General features: G+C 36.6%; 2 protein-coding genes across 5 annotated transcripts in view; one reads left to right on the top strand and one right to left on the bottom strand.

Moving 5' to 3' along the window:
- LOC117298547 overlaps nt 1–14727 on the top strand; it is a 70256-nt gene extending 55529 nt beyond the window's left edge. For 3 of the 4 annotated variants that reach the window (XM_033781862.1, XM_033781860.1, XM_033781861.1), the window contains exons 9-11: nt 565–694; nt 5065–5172; nt 8916–14727. In XM_033781862.1, the coding sequence (XP_033637753.1) occupies nt 565–694; nt 5065–5172; nt 8916–9247 (570 nt within the window). In that variant the 3' untranslated portion in view covers nt 9248–14727. The remainder of the gene's footprint in view (nt 1–564; nt 695–5064; nt 5173–8915) is intronic. The other variant, XM_033781863.1, reaches the window with a different exon arrangement.
- A 448-nt stretch (nt 14728–15175) lies between these two features.
- Nucleotides 15176–20391, bottom strand: LOC117298548 (ADP-ribosyl cyclase/cyclic ADP-ribose hydrolase-like). Its single transcript, XM_033781864.1, has 7 exons — nt 20078–20391; nt 19376–19505; nt 18583–18810; nt 17341–17417; nt 16612–16704; nt 16186–16272; nt 15176–15530 (listed from the first exon to the last, which is right to left on the bottom strand). Exons 1-7 carry the CDS (start codon nt 20278–20280, stop codon nt 15383–15385), a joined length of 966 nt encoding a protein of 321 aa, XP_033637755.1. The 5' UTR covers nt 20281–20391; the 3' UTR covers nt 15176–15382.
- Between the last annotated feature and the right edge of the window lie 213 nt (nt 20392–20604).

Raw genomic sequence — 20604 nt, forward strand, 5'->3', positions numbered from 1 at the left:
CCGCAACTTCCATGTTTACTAACTTTAATCTATAATGTACATTGATTTGCATGGCCTCATGCTAAGAGAATGTGGTTAGGGTTACAGTAACAAATACTCCAAAGCACTCTACTCTACAGTAACAACACTGCTCAGAATCTTAGATCTTTCTATGGTTATTTTTCATTAAATATTATTATTAGCATTGTTACTTCAAATTCTGCTTAGCGAAAGCATACTCGGAAACTAACTCTGGTTGACTAACTCTAACCCTTTGGCTAAAGTTCCTCCTGAATCTTCAAAATGCTTCAATCTATCGTAATACAACACCCAAATGTCAGGAATTGGAGACTTAGTGGCAACATGCAGAGATACATGGATAGTTTTTCAATGTTAGTGTATTTCTAGACATGCCCACATTCACCCCCCCCCCAAAAAAAAGGAGGGGGGTAAATGGGAAAAAAGGAAAATTTTTACTGAAGTCAGTGGCCTTCTCACATTTCCAAGCAAAATCTTCCTTTGACAGTCATATATACATGTACCTTGAAGAAGTTTGTATTTATTTGATAATTGTTGACATTTCAGGCTGGTGTATCGGGAATGACAGATATATCCGACAGGTTATATGGCAAGAAATTCACCCAACGAGCACTCAAGAATATGTCCGTCAGTAAGCTACAGTTTGTGGTTAACGACCTTCACTCACAGATCGAAAGTAAGTCTCAAGTTTTTTGCCGAGTGGAATCATTTAGGGTGAGATTTCTTTCTTTAGTATTCGGAAAAGACTGGAGAGTAGTGTTGATTACATGGTCATTGAACTGTTCTAGAAAGTTCGAAAGTCAGTTTTCCGAACTTGAGTTTGACAAGGCATGAAGAGAAAGTTGTTGACTTTTTAAGACCATAATTGATATGCAAGAAATAGTTAATGGCCTGAGGTTTTGACCCTAGCGGAGTCTTTCTCAAAGGCTAATTGACAACACATGTGAGATGCATGCGTGTTGTTTTGTCATTGAGCCTTTTTAAAAGACTCTGTTAAGGTCGAAACTCTGACCCTTGCACTTTGTGAAGTTCCAATACAAATTTACATTTTCTCATTGAAGTGCCTCTTGCCAGAAGAAAATTGCTGTGCTGCTTCACGAACAAAATTCCAAGACTGAAAAGTATTTAAATTGACTAGAATTTAAACATGTAAATTCAAGGACATCTTTGTTTGTTTTTCAGAGATAAAAACAGAGGGTGAAAGATAATTACAGGAAATAACTCACAACATTTTTAATTGGTCTTGTGGCAAGAAAAACAACACAAGGCCAAAAACTAAATTGATGTTTGTCGCCTGATGGCCAGACGGGCAGAAACGTAAAAACTATTTAAACATTTTGGACATGCCCCAACAGGTTCCTCACTTGGCCGCAGCAATGAAAACAAACTACTTGAAGCCTCGGAATCACGTCTTGTTGTTTTAAGATTTTTGTCTGTTTGCGTTTTGAACCCCTCACTGTTGATCTTGATGTATTTCTACGGCCACCACTTGAAGTCTGAAGAGGACACTAAAAGCTAGATTGACAGTTAAGACATGGAGGGGGCGGGGTATAGATCTGGTTTCAACTCTCAAAGTCTGTTACTCTTGCAGATTTAGATTTTGACGAGAAATAGCTCTGATGAGAATGGTTTTAGATCTGTTTTCTTCTGATCAAAAGTTTATATCCTCTCTCAATTTATAAGTGCTTTTTGAACCAAGGAAAGATATCGATTGGAGAGTGTTGTTGAAACCATCTTATTATTTGAGATGGTTCCAATCCCCTCCCTCATCACCTCCCCCACCACCCCCAGACAGTCTTACAGTCTTGGTAACTACATGTAAGTAAGAAACTTATTAACCCTACTTCTAAGGTATTTTGAGTAATGCATTTTGAGATGGTTCCAATCCCCTCCCTCATCACCTCCCCCACCACCCCCAGACAGTCTTACAGTCTTACAGTCTTGGTAACTACATGTAAGTAAGAAACTTATTAACCATACTTCGAAGGTATTTTGAGTAATGCATTTTGACGAGTGAAGGGTTAAAGGGGTTAGATTGGCTTTGAATTTCCAAAGTTAATTATACGATATCTAATTAAAGATACGACAATCTTCCAGAAAAGTGAAGATTAGAAACTCTATAAGAAATGATCATCATCATCCTACTTGTGGCTCACAGGTTAAAGACATAGTCAAAAAGCCACATGAAGCATCACATAAACTTAAAAGTAATTCTATTTCATTATTAGTGTTACCTTAACCCAATTCCCTTCATTGTACCCTAACCTGCCCCCCCCCCCCCCCTCAACCACAACTCTCTCTGTCATCACCCAGTTTATTTTATGGCGCTGTACTAAAGAGATTTTGTTCCACTCAGCTGATTATATTCTATAAGACTGACTGATATCATTTGTCTAATTCAATTGGGAAAAATTCAATTCTGAGCTTGGTTATTTCATTTCGATTCATTTCTGTTAAGTTAGTTTGAACTCAATTGGACTCTGCACCACACCCCCTTTAAAAAAAACCCGAAATAAACAAAAGTAGCCAACAAATCACATCCCAAGCAATCATGAATACAGTAACAAAAAAAAGTAACAAATATAAAAACCATGGCGATAGTAGAAGTGATGCTGAGGAAATGTCTGGAACAGTCCACTAGGAATTATTAATTTGTTTGGAACAAGGGCACAAGACATGGCTGAATTTTTCATTAATTATTTATTTATAATTTTTGATTTTTTTTCCTTCATTATTAAACAAAAAGTACAGATACATTTGGTTCACCCAACATCATAAAATCACTTCCCATCATGCATAAAAAAAACCAGTAAAAGATATAAAACCATCATGGCGATAGTAGAAGTAATGATGAGGCAAGGTCTAGAATTTAATTTATTTGGCTGACCCCGCTTCTTGTGTTTTTGTGTGTGAATATCATACATTGCCTGCAGATATTTATTCTGCAGAGTGAGTTTGAGCGTCTGTCCATTGTGGGTCCGTTATCACTCTTCTTAATCATTAGCGAGATCGTGTCTCACTCTCTCCCCCACTCTCTCCGTCTCGCTTCGGGAATAGGCATAAATGAGACACTTAAGATCCAAATTTGATTGGTTTATAATCAACAAGGCTTTAAGAAAACAAAATTGTCTTATTAGGCACATGCTCCCTCTTTAGAGGCTGCCTGCTTTTTTTTAAACGGAAAAAAAAAATACATTTTTATGATCTAAGACAAAAAGCCCTCCTCTTTACTTCTTTTTTAAAAAGCAGGACGCTAAACGTGTTTGTTTGGGTTGTTGTTGTTTTTTGTTTTTTTTTGGGGGGGGGCTTGAGACACGGGGCTCTTTCATCCCTTGATGTCACACTAACAAGTTTTTGCCAGTAACATTAATTCATGTTAATTAATGGCGGTATATGTCGCAAGAGAGGCCGTGCGGGTCTGTGTAAAAAAAGCTGACTTGAACGTTGCCCACTTCAGGAATAATTTATGCTGCTCAAGAATTTCCAGCCAGTAAATCAATTATGGTTTGACAGTTGACATGTGTCACAGTTTGCCCTTGAGGGCGCCAGACATAATGTGAATCAGCTGGTTGCACCTTCATATGGTGTTGCCGACCTCAACTGTTATTACTATAGGCAGTTTATTTAAGGCAAGATAAATTATGTGTAGTAAAAAAGAAAATACGCGAAAAATGGCCTTACGTTTTGGAACCTAGAGAATCTTTCTTGAAGGCTTAATCAAATTTGTTTATATACTGTTTATGTTGAGAAAAAGAAGGAAGAAATATCTTGAAATTCACTTATGTGCCAATTCTAAGATTTCCGTTATCACCAAATGATTCTGAATCTCTGACAACTGTAATAATAATCCAGTGATGTTTCGTGTCCATAACTTTTATGGTGTTTTTTTTGCTGTGGTCATGTTACATAATATACCAAGACTAAATTATTTTTGTATTTTTCTGTGTTATAATATTTTTCTGAGAAAATAAAAATTTGGCTTTTGCAAACTGACCTATAGTATAAATGCAAAAAGTTAGTTATAGTGGCTTGACGTTTTGACCCTGTGGTGGCAATGCTACATACTCCGAAACTAAATATCAAGACATCATTTGGGTTTTGTTTACCTGCCAATGCTACATATTATATCAGGTCACATATTATTTCAGGTAATGAAACCAAGGATGCCTTTTATGAGAACTTAAATCACTGTAGCTCACAAGCCTGAGGAAACCTATAAACAAGGGTGCATGCCATGTGAACAAGAAACATTGGGGTTAACCCTTACTCTTCCACAATAAGTGTTTGGGGGTCGATTTCACAAAGAATTAGGACAAAGTCTTATCTCTAGTTGGGGCGAGTAACTCCTCCTATTACTCGTCCTAACTTAGGACTAGCAATACGTTTCTAATATCTCCTAAGACTAGTCCTAACTTAGGACTAGCAATACGTTTCTAATATCTCCTAAGACTAGTCCTAACTTAGGACTAGCAATACGTTTCTAATATCTCCTATTACTCGTCCTAACTTAGGACTAGCAATACGTTTCTAATATCTCCTAAGACTAGTCCTAACTTAGGACTAGCAATACGTTTCTAATATCTCCTATTACTCGTCCTAACTTAGGACTAGCAATACGTTTCTAATATCTCCTAAGACTAGTCCTAACTTAGGACTAGCAATACGTTTCTAATATCTCCTATTACTCGTCCTAACTTAGGACTAGCAATACGTTTCTAATATCTCCTAAGACTAGTCCTAAGTTAGGACTAGTCCTAACTCTTTGTGAAATCGACTCCTGGGTTCTTTTACATGCACTACCAATCCTAGTACACGGGACCTCCAAAGGTCAAAGCATTTACAGTCAACTCTCGTGATAAAGGGCACTGTTATTTAGAGGTTCTGCTTATAAAGAGTACATTCTGAAATCCGGAATCTCATTTCTTTAATTTGCTGTCCTTAGTCACAGCTATCTTGTTATAACAAATCTCGAGTTGACTGTACAGTAAAGTATACCAAGTGTCATATAGTAATTTGTTGTTTTTTTATTTTGTCTTTCTTGTTCAGGTCTTAATGAGGAACTTGTACAGTTATTAATAAGGAGAGATGAGTTACAGATGGAGCAGGACTCAAAACTCATCGACATCGAGGACCTGACAAGGTGGATTCGCATGAGTGAGTCACATTAATGAGATTACATCATCTGATGACAACAGTTACCATGGTAACCTACTCACACCACCTCCATGTTGGATTGTTGGTTTGCATGGTGGGTGTTAGTACTCACAGCAGAAGATAAAAAATTATTCAAAAGTTTGTTTTAAAATTTCTCCAATAGTTCATTTGGCTGGTATTTTGAATTTGAAACGGACCATTTGAAAATATTCACAGACTTTCTTTCAGAAACCTATGACTTCCTTTTGATTGATAAAATTACAAGCATGTGTAATGACATTTTCAACTGCTAAAGAGCATACCAAAAAAACACAGTTTATTTAGACCCCCTCTCTTCTTAGGACTTGTTGGTGGTGTGAGTAGGGTCACAAGTGCCCTTGATTATGTTGGTGTTCGTTATAAATAAATGATGAAATATAACTTTATTTTTTTGTTATTCAAGAAGTGTGAATAATATGTAAAAAGTTTGTGTACTTTAGTGAAAATCCTGCCAAATAAAAAAACAATGCCAACCCGTCCGTGTTTGTGTTTGCAGAAATTGTGTGGATTATTTTTTTACTGGTAGTATTTGCCGTGTTTGTGAGCTAAAAAACAAACTGTTCTAATTTATTTCTATGTCACTGTGATGAATCATGTTTCCTAGAAAGAAAGAAAAAGTTTTATATAAAAAGCTAAAAAATAAAAATAAACAAAGTTATCACAAGTTGTACAGTCTGGTTTGACATCAAGTTGTCACTTGGATGCCTATCCAAGTTTTTTAACAAGAAGATTGTTCAGTTTTGGTTTTTATCTTTTATTTTAACGGTTATTTTTCAAACAAGTATATTTGTTTACTGGAAAGTCAGTCAAATTCTCAACTGAAGGCTTTGAAGAGATCTCTACCCCAAAAATACATACAAATTATTTGTCAGACTGAAGATTTTAATCAAAGTAATGGCCTGATCTGAAACCCGTTTCTATTTTTATATCATGTCCACCTATACCCTGATACTTCTGCTAACTCTGTCTACATTGTTGTTGTTGTTATTGTTGTTGTTGGTGTTGTCATAAGCAACCTTACTTCACCGTGGCACTATAACTGTTGTAATTCAGTTGATGCAATGTCATGGAATTTGATGTATGCTAACAAACCATCTTTTACTTTTAATCCGGTCAAAATTGTGGATTTATTTTATCTTTCAAAAAATAAGTTGATGTTTTTTGTTTTTGTAATTTCTGTCTTTAAAATTTATCAAGATATATTTTTGCTAAAGTGCCTTAAAACATTAATGCGCTTTGACACAGATGTTACCAAAGAAATAACAAATAAAACAAATTGAAAACATAATTTTCTTTTAAAGAGATCAATTTGTAACATATTTTTGCAAATGGTGAACATGCATACATCTTTTCCTTTTGTTAAAAGTGACAATGTGCTTTTAAGCCAAAGAATCTTTATTTTAAACTCCTTATTTGCATTGTTTGCTTAACTGTTTTCATTATTTATTGTTCATTTTTGTTTACCTTTGCATGGATTTTGTTTTGTTGTAAAAGCCATTTTGAATTCATATTTTCTCCATGTGTACGTCGTTTAATTTGAAAGTAAAATTCTAGCAAGATTGTTTTCATTGTTCAAGGAACTGCTTAATCTAAGATGATGGGACAAATATTTACACCACAGTTTTATTCCTCCGAATTGTCTACAAGCAATATAAATCAACATTTGCTATATTTATGTTTTTCCACTTTGTCCTATTCTCAACAAATCATCAAAAGTCAAATATTTTTATAAATGCAAGAGACCACGAAAGACTTGAAAAATTACTTCAATGTAGCTGTGATTAAGATGTTCACAGATCGTCAATTAGGGATGTCTCTTGGTCTGTTCTGTTTATTTTCAGAAAATTCTAAAACAAATTGTTTGAAAAACAGACGAAGGCATAGCGAGTTAAAGATATGGTCAGAGATTGGGGGTTTTTTTCATCAGAATATTGCCTCACTCTGTCAATCAAATAATATGGTTTTCTCTGCTGTATCAGGTACGACCATTTAACGCAACCTGTCTAAGATTTCTAACTTGTCAAAACAGATTCAATTTCATTAGTTTGATTTTGGGCCACAGATTCAAATTGAAATATCCACTCGCGTTTTCCAGTCTTGTAATTTTATCTAGCTTCTCAAAACTGTATTTTTATTTCCTTTCAGATCTACATTTATTTGTTAGGTTTGGATATTATTTCTCGAGGCATGGATCATGCATCACATTTGAACAAAAAAAATGAATAAAAAGTTATGATTGTCAGTTTGCATTTATCCGTTAAATTAACATTGTTTTATAGATGACACAGTTGTGTTAGCTTACTTGATTATGTACACATTGATCGCAGCTAAAAAATGTAACCCGGAAAAAGGGTACACTAGCTAAAAGTTGTTTCAAATGAATAAAGCTTCAAAATTATACTCAAACTACTAGTCGTGTTAATTGTGTAAGCACCCCGACTCTATCACCATTGTATAAGGAACCTGACTCTATCATAAGGGACCAGACTATCCATTCTTGTCTCAGTTTGGTTGAACTCGAGTGGGATTTGAACCAACTACCTCAGGATTAACAGGCCAGTGCACCAACTGAGCTATATTCCGGCCCTCGCTGGCAGTCTCCCTATTTTGACAATCTTTTAAATTTTTAGTACCAACCAACTATTTGAGGTTGAAAATGATGCTATGTTCTTTTTTTTTAGTTGCAAGTTGCATGTGCATCTTTATGGAATTATTATTTATCTAAGGCATTGCCTGAATCAAGCAACTTTCGGCTCTGGCTATGAAGAATGGACCTATGCAGCTTTCTAGCTATAGCCATTGCTGCTAACCCTTTCAGTCCCATTGGTGACTTCAGTTGACGAGGACAACGCCAAACAAAAAACACTAAAGTCTGAGCCGAAAAGGCCAACAGTTGCAACAGAATTTGGTTCAGAGAGGATTAATTCAGGCACTGCCTAACAATGGATGTTTCTAACAATGGATGTTACTAACATAGCTTTACTAATCTGCATGATTATCACCATGGTTATTAATCATTGTTTATATCCTATTTCACATGGTAGCCATTTTGAGTCAGATGCCCTGCGTTGGATTAATGTTATGACATGGACAGATAAAAAGCAACCAGACTATTTTTGTTTTAAGCATTGGTTTTATACCATGCCCTAAAATCGTATAAAGAAATCCTGAGATTCCAATCACACACTGAAGACACAATAGGGGAGGGGTTACACAAGGGCCCAATTTCATAGAGCTGCTAAGCACAAAAATTTGCTTAGCATGAAATTTCTGCTGCGATCAAAAACAGGATTACCAGCCACATGATTTTCAGAATGAGCAAACAACAGCTGCATACCAGTAACAAGCAACATGCAACAAATGGAAATTTGGTTGGAAATACTGTTTTAATCAAGGCAGAAATTTCATGCTAAGCAAGTTTGTGTTCTAAGCAGCTCTATGAAATTGGGCCCAGGCCCCATACTGAGTACCAGATGATTGGTTTGGTTTTGGGATTTGTAAAACAAAATGGCTGCCTTGAGATAATACGGTATTATGTAGACAGTTTCTCTGCAGCAATGGCTGTCGCACAAACTCCTCTTACATGGCTACACAAGCCACATCCACTGGCTCTCATCTCATCATTGCATCTTGTTGTCATGGTTGCAGTTAACTATCATTTACTAACCACTAACCAGGATTTGGTTGCCTGTTACACCACACAGACATGCAACAGAACAACAACAACAACAACACCATCATTAGTAAACAGCCGCTGGAAAACGGCCGCAAGCGTCAATACGAGACCCTCCTGAAGCTCCTAGGGAGCACACTACCCGTCAGTAGGAAATGCTTCTGTGGTATAAGTCGTAGTTCATCCGTCGTGTCCAGTCGGTCAGCATCAAGTCCTGAAATCCAAGAGATGGTGTCCAGCCCTCTCAGTTCACAGACGTCCATCTGTCGGTCAGCGTCCAGTATGAGTATAAACGAGAGTAGAGCGTCCAGTCCCGAAATGACGTGGGTGCGACAAGCAATGATCAAATACTGGTATAACTGACACTGCTCTGAACTTTGACCTTATGTCACCATTTGACATCGGACAACTTCAATCTGTCGGTCAGCGTCCAGTATGAGTATAAACGAGAGTAGAGCGTCAAGTCCCGAAATGACGTGGGTGCGACAAGCAATGATCAAATACTGGTATTACTGACACTGCTCTGAACTTTGACCTTAATGTCACCATTTGACATCGGACAACTTCAATCTGTCGGTCAGCGTCCAGTATGAGTATAAACGCGAGTAGAGCGTCAAGTCCCGAAATGACGTGGGTCCGTCAGGCAATGATCAAATACTGGTGTAACCTATGGTATAACTGACGCTGCTCTGAACTCTGGCCTTTAATGTCAACGTTTGACCTCAGACAGCTTGTTTGATAAAGGGATTGATAAAGGGACATTGTAAATGCTATAAATAATTCCACTTTCTTGTTACTTGTGTTTCACAATGGGTCTATAACACGCATGACCTAGGTCATTTCATGTATGACCCAGGTCAATGAGTCAATTACACTACATGATTCAGATATCTGCCAGGTATAAACTGTACATACAATCTCATAAAAGCCTTTGCTTTTGTTCATAAAATGTTGGGACACAAGGTCATGTGATACCTGCTATCTGAGTTACACCCTACCCCTAACACCAACAGGGCCCAATTTCATAAAGCCGTTAAGCAGAAGAAGATGCCTAGCAGGAAACCAGTCACATGTACATTACATTATATTTTGGTTGGTAACCTGTTTCTGCTAAGCAAGATTTTTCCACGCTAAGCATTTTGGGGGTTTTACCAGCTTTATGGATTGGTGCCTGGATTGTAAAGATGTATATGAAATAACTTAAGGTCCTATGATCAGTTGTTAATATTAAGTATATGTACGACTCATAATGGCTTATATTATGCAGTTTTTATATGAATTTATTTTTTTGAAAGCAGAATTCCATAGCGTTGTCCTCATCTGTCCATATAATTGTCTTGGGTTTTAAAGAGAGTAATGATTTTTGTCTTGGGATAAGAAACCTAGCAACAACATCTTTCAACAAATTCTTTCTCTTGCCCTCTGTAAATTCTTATTTGATCCACAATTTCTCTCTATGAAACAAAACTGTCTGTCAGATTTTGACTAAATCAGTATGAGACAGGGCTCGAAGACTACAGGGCTTGTTGCTTAGAGTTTTTGCTAGACCAGAATAAGTTTGAAATACTAGAATCAAAATGAGAAAGATGTAAAAAGACTGGACTAAAACACCTAAAAGCTGTTGGGTTTACCAAAAGCACTAAAAAAGATTTGTATCTTTTGTCTAATTGGTAAGAGAACTTCCATACTCAACAAAATTGATGAATTATCAGACTCAAAATCAACATTTGAACACAACTGTTTAAATTACAGATACCACAGTGAATTGAAAAATACTTAGGACTGCCTGAATTTTATGATTGTACTGGATAGCCTGATGCTAAAATCACTGGCCCCTAACCTGCCGTCCGGATTAAATTTCTAGCCCTGTAACCTCCTCTGACAGTCATAAAGGCAGGGTATACTTTTGGTAATTGTAAAAGACTAGTATCCTCACAATACATACATTCACTGTACAAATCTATCTGAATGTCCAATGTCCAATATGAAACTAACTTAACTGTCATCCCGGATTAATTTTTTTGATCTTGACTGGCTCCCTTCTTATTTTTGGGGGCTTGTCGGATAAATTTGCCAGGCAATATTATCTGAGAAGCAGTTAGATATTGGGCTTGTTTAAAGAAAAAATAGAGTATAGGCGCATGTAAAAAATAAAAGAAGAAATTATTCTTGAAATGTAGAATTAAGTATAATGAATGTAAGACATCCATGCATAAGAAACAATAAATGGCCCTAAACCAGCCCCTACTTTAATTTTATTTTATCTTAAAGTTATATATTTCTTGATAAGTTCCATTTCGTCTTCCATCATGAATTTAAATTGTAGTTATTTTATGTAAATATCATCATGTTTTTGATAATCTTCCCTGTCTGCTTTACATATTTCAATTTTCTGACAAATAGTGTGACCTGAGTTTGATGGATTCAGTTCTGCCACAGCCAAACCAACCATGCTAAGCATGGAGACAGGCATACCAATCTTATCGAGAATCCAAAGATTTGCCTGAGTTTGATGGATTCAGTTCTGCCACAGCCAACCAACCATGCTAAGCATGGAGACAGGCATACCAATCTTATCGAGAATCCAAAGATTTGCCCGAGTTTGATGGATTCAGTGCTACCGCAGCCAAACCAACCATGCTTAGCATGGAGACAGGCAGACCAATCTTATCAGAGTCTACAGATTTTGTCTGATTTTGATCGATTCAGTAGTGCAGTCAAACCAACCATGCTTAGCTATACAGCATCGAGCCATGCATTCCAATCTTATCAGAGTCTAAAAGGTTTTGCCGAGTTTGATGGATTCATGGACCAGGTTTGCCAACTGTATTGCAGTCACAGGTTTTTACGAGGGATTCTGAAGAATTCAGAAAGGCTCTGTGTATGATAATGGTGTTTCAGGGTCAAGTAAATGTACGACTTGTCAAATTATAAAGTTTCTGAGAAGACAAACTCTCCCATTCGGAATGAAAGGATTCTAATCTGGGTAAAAAAAATCCCATTTGGGCGAGTTTAGGTCGCAATGACTTTGAGCTATACCTCTCAGCCAATGAAGTTTCTGATAAGATGAACTCTACCATTTGGAATAAAATTATTCCAATCTTGGTAAAGCATTCCAGTTGGGGGGTTTAGGTTGTAATGACTCCAAGCTTTATTAATACTGCATTTTAACAAGCATCCATGTTGATATAACACTCCATACTATGAAATTCAGGCTGCCACCATCTTGTCTTGTTTCCTTTGTGAATGAAGGATAAGGAGTACAGAATCTCATTCCTACAAAAAAGGCGCTGGCCTATTATCCCTACAAGCCTCGTTTTGGTTACACATTGGTATGCATGGGAGAAATAACAAGATGGCGGCTCTGTGATCAAGGTGTATTGTATACTAATGTATTGACTGGACACATTAACAATGTTAATCTCATCAGCACTGTTCTACTGCAGGCTTCAGCACCACATGCCTTGTCACGCAGGGCACTATTTAAAGGCCAGTTGGGGGCAACCAACTGCACTGCATGCATAAGGACCACGTTGGACTGCTTTTTACATAAGTTCACTTCACATACTTTGTAGGGATAGATATTACAGTTTCATTCTCATCTTAAACATTGATTTCTACACTAGAATGGCAATCATTTAATGTATGACGATCTTAGGCGTACAACCCCAACCTTGTCCCCATGGTTTACTTTATTTTCAACCATGTTTACAATAGTAAACCCTGAGATGGAAACTCCTTACTTGGACACCGATTGGACAACGACTTTACAATATTAGAATAATGTTCCATATTCATAGGTACAGCCAGCCGCCGGCAACCAAAAACGTACAAACAAGCTATTAAATCTGGTAGCGAACTATGAGATTATGACGAAGATGTGAATTTCAAAAAGTAGCCAGACTATTTGAATTTGCATGCGTATCCAAAAATTTTGGATATGCAAATGATCCAATACTTGGGCGAGAGAGCGGTCAACTTTGTAACCGCTCGACACACCCTGGGGACGAGGTTGGTACAACCCCCCTTGTTGGGTTGAAAGGGGATGGGCAACTGCAATCCAAATTGTGGGCAAAACAGTCACAAACACTAGACTGCAAGAAGAAGCAAGTTTGGACGGACAGAGCAAAACTGGAAATATCATCAAGAAGGGTTCCACCTTCTGTAAAACCTGATATCTACTTTGGACAGAGCAAAGAATATTTAGAACTTTTAAAAGAAATATGGAGGGAAACTCCATTTTTGTGCAGGTGATTTTTTGTGAAGTGAAAATTGTCCAAGGACATATCAGTGTAAATATTTGTACACATAAAGCCTGCTCGGTTTATTTTTCTATTCTTTTTGAGATAATTATGCGCATATTTAGGGCATTTTTGTTTTTGAAAAGTTATGACAATAAGTTATTGTTATGGTTATGATTAATTTTGATATTAACTTTTGATTTTTGTATTAATAAGCATTTCATTTAAGAAACCACTCCTACACTTCAATCTTTTTGTCTTAAATTTTGGTCACCGTTTGTAAAAACACATGAATACAATTATAAGTGTGCCAAAACTTCAGTTACTGCTTTTTTTTAATTCTCTATTCTCTAATTCACACCTGTTTTATTTATTTAAATATATATATAATATTGTCATTGATATTTTTGTTAGAAATTCACAACACAATGATTTAAAATCATTCAATTTTTGAAATTGACCATTTTTGTATACAAAATATAATACACTATCTAGACTTGTCCCAAATTTCATATAGAGTAGTGAAGCCAAGAATTAAGCTTAAATTTATTTGCTAAGCAAAATTAAGCAGGGAACCAGTCATAGTTTATATATAAATCCATATATCACATGGCATTTTGGCTGGTAACTTGCTTAGCAGATTAGAATGTTTAGCAGCTAAATGGAATCATTTTTACTACTCATCAGCAAGAGAGTAAGGCATAAATCTGTAAATTTTAATTCTGATAATATCAGCAACTGGGCAAGGCTACTTTGTAAACCTTAATGCTGATCAGCAATTGGGTAAGTCTTGCCTGAACGATAATCAGCAAATGGGCTAGGCCTAATCTGTGAATCTCAAAAATACACGAGGCCTAATCATTAAACTTACAGCTTATCAGCAATTGGGCAAGACCTAATTCAAAACCTTACTGCTGATTAGCAATTGGGCAAGACCTAATTCAAAACCTTACAGCTTATCAGCAATTGGGCAAGACCTAATTCAAAACCTTACAGCTTATCAGCAATTGGGCAAGACCTAATTCAAAACCTTACAGCTTATCAGCAATTGGGCAAGACCTAATTCAAAACCTTACAGCTTATCAGCAATTGGGCAAGACCTAATTCAAAACCTTACTGCTGATTAGCAATTGGGCAAGACCTAATTCAAAACCTTACAGCTTATCAGCAATTGGGCAAGACCTAATTCAAAACCTTACTGCTGATTAGCAATTGGGCAAGACCTAATTCAAAACCTTACAGCTTAGCAATTGGGCAAGACCTAATACAAAACCTTACTGCTGATTAGCAATTGGGTATGTCCTGCCTTAAATGATGATCAGCAAATGGGCTAGACCTAAGTACAAATCTGTACAATTCCAATATATATATACTCTAAAAAGTTAAAAACCTCTGGACAGAGTAAAACAATATTTTTAAATGGTTATAAAAGTATAAAATAAGCTTTTCCCTTATGGTCATGGCCTTAAATCGTGTACTAAATTTCCCTTTTTCAGAAAAAATTTAACAACAATAGTACATCATGGTTGTAATTTACAATTGGGAGGTTTGAGAAAACCTTGTTTTGATTGAATAATAAAAATCCATTGTTTTCTGCATCAATCTTTGTCCTATAACTTCATTTTATAAAAAAAAAGAAGAAAAAAAGAAAGTAAAGTCTGTCTCGACCCAATTCATAAGGATGGCATTTATAACCGGTTTCATTGCCATTAAACAACTGAGAATATTTCTATTCTCCATGGTCAGGATGCCAGTCCGTTGCAGGTTACTCTCAAGCTCCCACCTGTACCTGTTTGTACTCCTGGGTGGAGAGAAGCAATTATGATAAAGTGCCTTGCTCAAGGACACATTAGTCACGACAGCCAGGATTCGAACACACATTCTGTAAACTACAGAATTTTAGTCCATGCCCCTAGACTGCTAGGCCACAGCACCCCAATAATGGTGAATTATTTAATATGTAATCACAAGGGTTGAAAAACAAAATCCCCACCCCCATCACCAAATTTATTAAATACGATGTTTAAAACATTGTCAAATATATATATCATCATTTGCTACAAGTCATGTTTTGTACATTAAAAAACTTTCAAAAAATTTCAAAAATTTCAAAAGCTTATGTTACAACTTTGTTGTACTGATGCCTAGATACGTCCCCAACATTAAAGAATTTTTTTTATAACACAACCATGGGACACATCTTTTAAAACTGCGCCCTCTATAGTCCTGTTATATGGAACATACTGTCAGACTCTACCTATATCCAATACATAACCATGACGACAGCAGCTAGCAAGTGAGCCACATGATAGTGTGGACCAATCAGATTGCCAGAATTCGCTGTCTCCAGCCTTCCACAAAGCTCATTGGTTGGGTCGTGGGAACACTGAATGTGAAAGGCTCGACTGGTACAGAGAAAAAACAAAAACACACTAGTTATTAAGAACATTTTGTGAATAAAAGTTAATAATAAAACAACTCCATAAGAAGTGAAAAACATCACAGATTATGTTTGTATTTACAGATATTAAAGGGAAGGTACACGTTTGGTATTCGCCAAAGACAAGTATTCTCACTTGGTGTATCCCAACATAGGCATAAAATAACAAACCTGTGAAAATTTGAGCACAATTGGTCATCGAAGTTGCAAGAAAATGAAGAGAGAAAAAACACACTTGTTGGACGAATTTGTGTGCTTTCAGATAAGAATAAAAGACTTCTAGCTAGAAGTCATTTACTATTTTAGTGAGAAATTACCTCTTTCTCAAAATCTATGCTACTTCAGAGGGAGCCGTTTCTCACAATGTTTTATACCATCAACAGCTCTGTTTTGAGTAATTACCAAACGTGTACCTTCCCTTTAAAAAAGGCAAACAGAACACAGTCAGACAATTGAACACAGTCAGACAATTTTGTAGGAACAAATTTTCACCTTCACATAAAGTTGTGCTTCCAGAGGTATTTTTATACTTATTGTAATCACAACTCACTATAAACGATTAATTTCAACCAGCAAAATTTCAGGAGATTTGAAGGCAATGAGCCTCTTTAGTGACTTACTTGTCTTCATCGGTGCATGTAAACTGGATCCCTTTAGCTTTGAACAGTGACTCCAGGTACGCAACGGAACCAACACCACAGGTTTCACTGGTTATGAAAAAAATTCAAAATTCAATTACCAAGTGTCCAGTGTCTTTAAATGACATTGTTAAAGGTATGATATTTGCAGACATGGTATTTGTTTGACCCTTGGAAAAAATAGAATAATTTTATTCGAGCACAAGGGCCTAACTCCATGTATACATGGTGTAGGCTATAGACTTTTAACAACAATTTTTCAGATTTTTCCAAGGGCAAAACAAAACCAGAAAAGAGACATAAGTAGAAATAGTAATTACTTTTGTTAACAAAAACAATTACTTGTGTCTCAACAAATGAACTTTTGATAGAATTTTTAAAAAGATTTAAAAAGTTTTAAAAACTTACAATAGTGGCTTGTCGAATGGCTTGACAATAATCACATCAGCTCGAGACACCTGACGGGGGACTAAGTTTGGGAACTCATGAAGATTAAAGTAACTGCATCAAGAAGAAAAAAATCATTTATAAACAGACTTCAAAAGAAACGAGTCATAAATTATTTTCAAAACAAAAGAATTGCATAATTTTATCTCATGGTTTGTTCTGGTTCTTTTCATTAAACCAAAAGTGAAACTCAAAATCACACACATGTTTACAATACAACCTGGGAAGCAACAAAAAGATGTGCCTTTTTTCAAACTTTGTTCTACCCAAAATTAAAACTGGATTTACTTTTTAAAAAGAAGCTAAGTTTCATCTAAATGCAGTAACACTCTTCGTTGATCAAACACAGGGAGTAAATGTCCCAAACCAGGCTTCTTCAGTGGAGACCAGAAATGCAAATTTTTATTGAAAGTTGAAAATTGAAAAGGATGAAGATTGACTTTTTAAATTGAACACAAAGTAACAAGCAAAAACACATGAAAATACAATTTTTTTAAAAGGTGTTTTTCTACAAGCTTTAACTGAAACAGATTTTCTTTCAAAGTAAAAAAGATAAACTAAGCTGATGAGAAAAGAACACACTGTTTTTTTTTTTTAAAATGAACACAACCTAACAACCAAACACATGACAAAACAAATTTTTTTAAAGGTGTTTTTCAGCTTAAACTGAAGCAATTCTTTGTAAAGTACCTGTCGTTCCGGAAGGCTCCATCCGTTCGGGACCCATCAAGCATAACTGTGATCACTCCAGTAGCTTGCCTTGCGATCTGAAAAAAAGGGAAAGAAACACGCCACAATGAAAAACCTGGGTTTCAAGAACACAAAATAAAAGGGCCTTGAAGGTCACTGGTTTCGCTGAGGTTTCAAAAACATTGGATAAACAAAAGTCTGCCATGATATAACAATTGAGAGTACTTGGGGAAAGAAATTCTAAGGACACGCTTTAAAAGAAATTCAGACACAGACTGGGTGGGCAAATAATATTCAAAGAGATTTTCCGTGATACTTACAAAAAGTGTTTCAGGGCTTGGCTTCGATTCAATGCTTGTTATTCAAGGAAAATGTTATAGTTTATGGTTGGCTGGCAGAGCTGAAACATTTACCGAGATTGCAGTTTATTATTTAAGAACTTAGTACTAAATTAATGGCCCATGGTTTTTTATTTTGGGGAAAAGTGGAAGGTGTTATTGTGATGGCATTTTGTTTGGAGAGGTTGGGTTAACTTTTAAAAATGGGTCTGTTGAATACTTGGGTTATTAACCTAATGAAGGGTGCAGCCTCATTATTAAAAAAAAATGGAAAAGAAGAATCGAAAGGCCACTTTCAGTTGATTTGAAGAAGATAATTTTAATACCAAAATCTAAGAAAAATACTTTAGGAATCGCTCTCAAATGAATGGATTTGGTAATGCATACACTTAAAGACACTGGACACTATTGGTAATTGTGAAAGACCAGTCTTCTCACTTGGTGTATCTCAACATATACATAAAATAACAAACCTGTGAAAAATTGAGCTCAATTGGTCGTCGAAGTTGCGAGATAATAATGAAAAAAAAACATCCTCATCACACGAAGTTGTGTGCTTTCAGATGTTTGATTTCGGGACCTCAATTTCTAAACTTGAGGTCTCGAAATCAAATTCGTGGAAAACTACTTCTTTCTTGAAAACTACGTTACTTCAGAGGGCGCCGTTTCTCACAATGTTTTATACTATCAACCTCTCCCCATTACTCGTCACCAAGAAAGGTTTTATGCTATAATAAATATTTTGGGTAATTACCAATAGTGTCCACTGCCTTTAACTGTTGTCCTTAAATGGATTTTAAAAAAATGTGTAACCATGATTGTGGCTTTACAATTACTAAGATTATGACCTTGTGCAAAATACTCATTTTATCAACAAAATATTAATGAACAAAGTGTTTCTTACCGCATCTGATGTGCCGGAGTAAAACGCAGTTGAAGCTACTTTACATCCCTCTTCCCACCAATTGGGACACTCGTCAAAGTTCAACCCAGTAGATCTCTTATCCGTCGAGCTACACCACTGAAGACCATTGGCCATGTATCCTAGCATGGTATCCTCCAGAGTCAAGAGAGTATTGGTAGCCGCTGTATAAGCATGGACAATGTTGTCTGTACCGGACCAAAACATGGTCTGGATGAAGAAAGAGAGATGGGGGAGAATTAAAAGGTTGGTTCATATAAGCACAGGTCACCATGGTCCAGTTGATGGACTTGCAATTAAGAGGTTGTGGGTTCAACTCCCCAAAGCTAAGAAAGTATTGGTAGCCGCTGTATAAGCATGGATGATGTTGTCTGTACCGGACCAAAACATGGTCTGGATGAAGAAAGAAGAGAACGATGGGGGATAATTTAAAGGTAGGTCCTTATACACAAAGGTCACCATGCAATTAAGAGGTTGTGGGTTCGACTCCAAAGCTAAGAAAGTATTGGTAGCCTCTGTATAGGCATGGACAATGTAATTGTCTGTACTGGGCCAAAACATGGTCTGAGTGAAGAAAAAAGAAAACAAGTGAGGATGATTTTAATGTATGAGGTCCTTACAAACAGGGTTTCATATAGCAAGCCTAGCTTCTTTACAGGTTTCCTCTGACTTGCGAACTACAGTGATTAAGTGCGCCTTGGTTTCATTACCTAAGATAAAAACTCATAATAGTTAATAACAATAATATAGATGACACTACTATTAAAGTGTTTACCTTGTCTCTTGGAAGTTGATGAGGCACATCCTTAATGAATGTATCATATGCATCAAGGGGAATCTTACATGGGTCCTTGTACGCTATAGCGTCTTTGAAGTCATCCCATAACTGGTTGCAGTTTACTGGCCTAAAACAGATGCAGGGGTAAATAATTTTGTGAAAAGGAAGGTAGCAGTTTTTTGTGTGTGTTTTTTTCTTTTTCAATAAACACACAAACAATGAAAACATTTCTGCTGGACGCCACCAATTTATCTAAACTGTCTCAAAATACACTGAATTGTATTCTTACCTGACAAGAACGATAACCGCGCACAAACATCCAGAAAAGTGGCAGGAACTTAGCCCAGGTTGGACCGTGCCTTTCACCTCTATGGAGCCCGGTTCGATTCCCGGCCGGACCGGAGCCTTGCACGTGGATCGTGTGTCGGTCTCCCTACCCGACTGCGTGCTCCCTCCACCTTTCTCTATGCTTCATACCTCAGCTTTTACATCCAAAAGTGGAGTTTGATGAGTACCAGTGTAGATGTAGATGTTAGTTTTTTTCCTCCAACATTTAAAACTACAATTTCTCCAATGTCTTTTTTAAGAGTTTGTGCAATGTTTTTATCAAACAATAGTATAGTCTCAAGTCTTGACTCAAAGTCAAACAGAGTCCCTTTTCTCTAAAAGGGTTAACAAATATTAAGTAAATACACTAACCTTGGTGGACAAGCATCTGGTATCGCCTTCTTGGTCTGAAAGTCCAAACATTTTCCCAGAAAAATATTCTCAATATTTGGAGTTGTCCCTGAACCCAATGGAAAGCAACTGTCCCTCTTCTTCCGACCAGCCCTCTGAAGGTATCCAAAACTCCCTTCAGTTAGTAGGGTAAGAGCAATAATAAGGAGACAGACTTTCTTCATGATGGTTGATTTTGGTATCGTGTCTCGCCGAGTGAAAATGGCCCCTTGCTTTATATTCACTGAACTAAATGTGATGAAGCTTGGAAGATCACTAATAATGAATTTTACCGCCAATTGTTACGTTCCGTTCGATTGGTTTTGAATTTACTGAACCGATCCCACAGTCGTTCGGCAAACTTTCTTTGTCAGTATTCATTGTTGCAGATCAGTTACGTCCTTGCTGTCTGGCGCAAACAAAAGTTTTGTGTCAAACTTTCTTTTTAACGCACCGATTAAAAGGGTGGGTTCAAAATCAAAGCAGTGGGGGGGGGGGGGGGGGGTCGT

Source organism: Asterias rubens, chromosome 13 (genome assembly GCF_902459465.1).
Source record: "Asterias rubens chromosome 13, eAstRub1.3, whole genome shotgun sequence".
In the NCBI taxonomy this organism is placed as follows: domain Eukaryota; kingdom Metazoa; phylum Echinodermata; class Asteroidea; order Forcipulatida; family Asteriidae; genus Asterias; species Asterias rubens.

Coding starts and splice junctions, on each gene's coding strand:
- LOC117298548 (XM_033781864.1), bottom strand. CDS start 20,280: ATGAAGAAAGTCTGTCTCCTTATTATTGCTCTTACCCTACTAACTGAA. Junction 18,811..19,375: donor ATCAACTTCCAAGAGACAAG/GTAAACACTTTA, acceptor TTCTTCATCCAG/ACCATGTTTTGGTCCGGTAC. Junction 16,273..16,611: donor CCATTCGACAAGCCACTATT/GTAAGTTTTTAA, acceptor TTTCATAACCAG/TGAAACCTGTGGTGTTGGTT.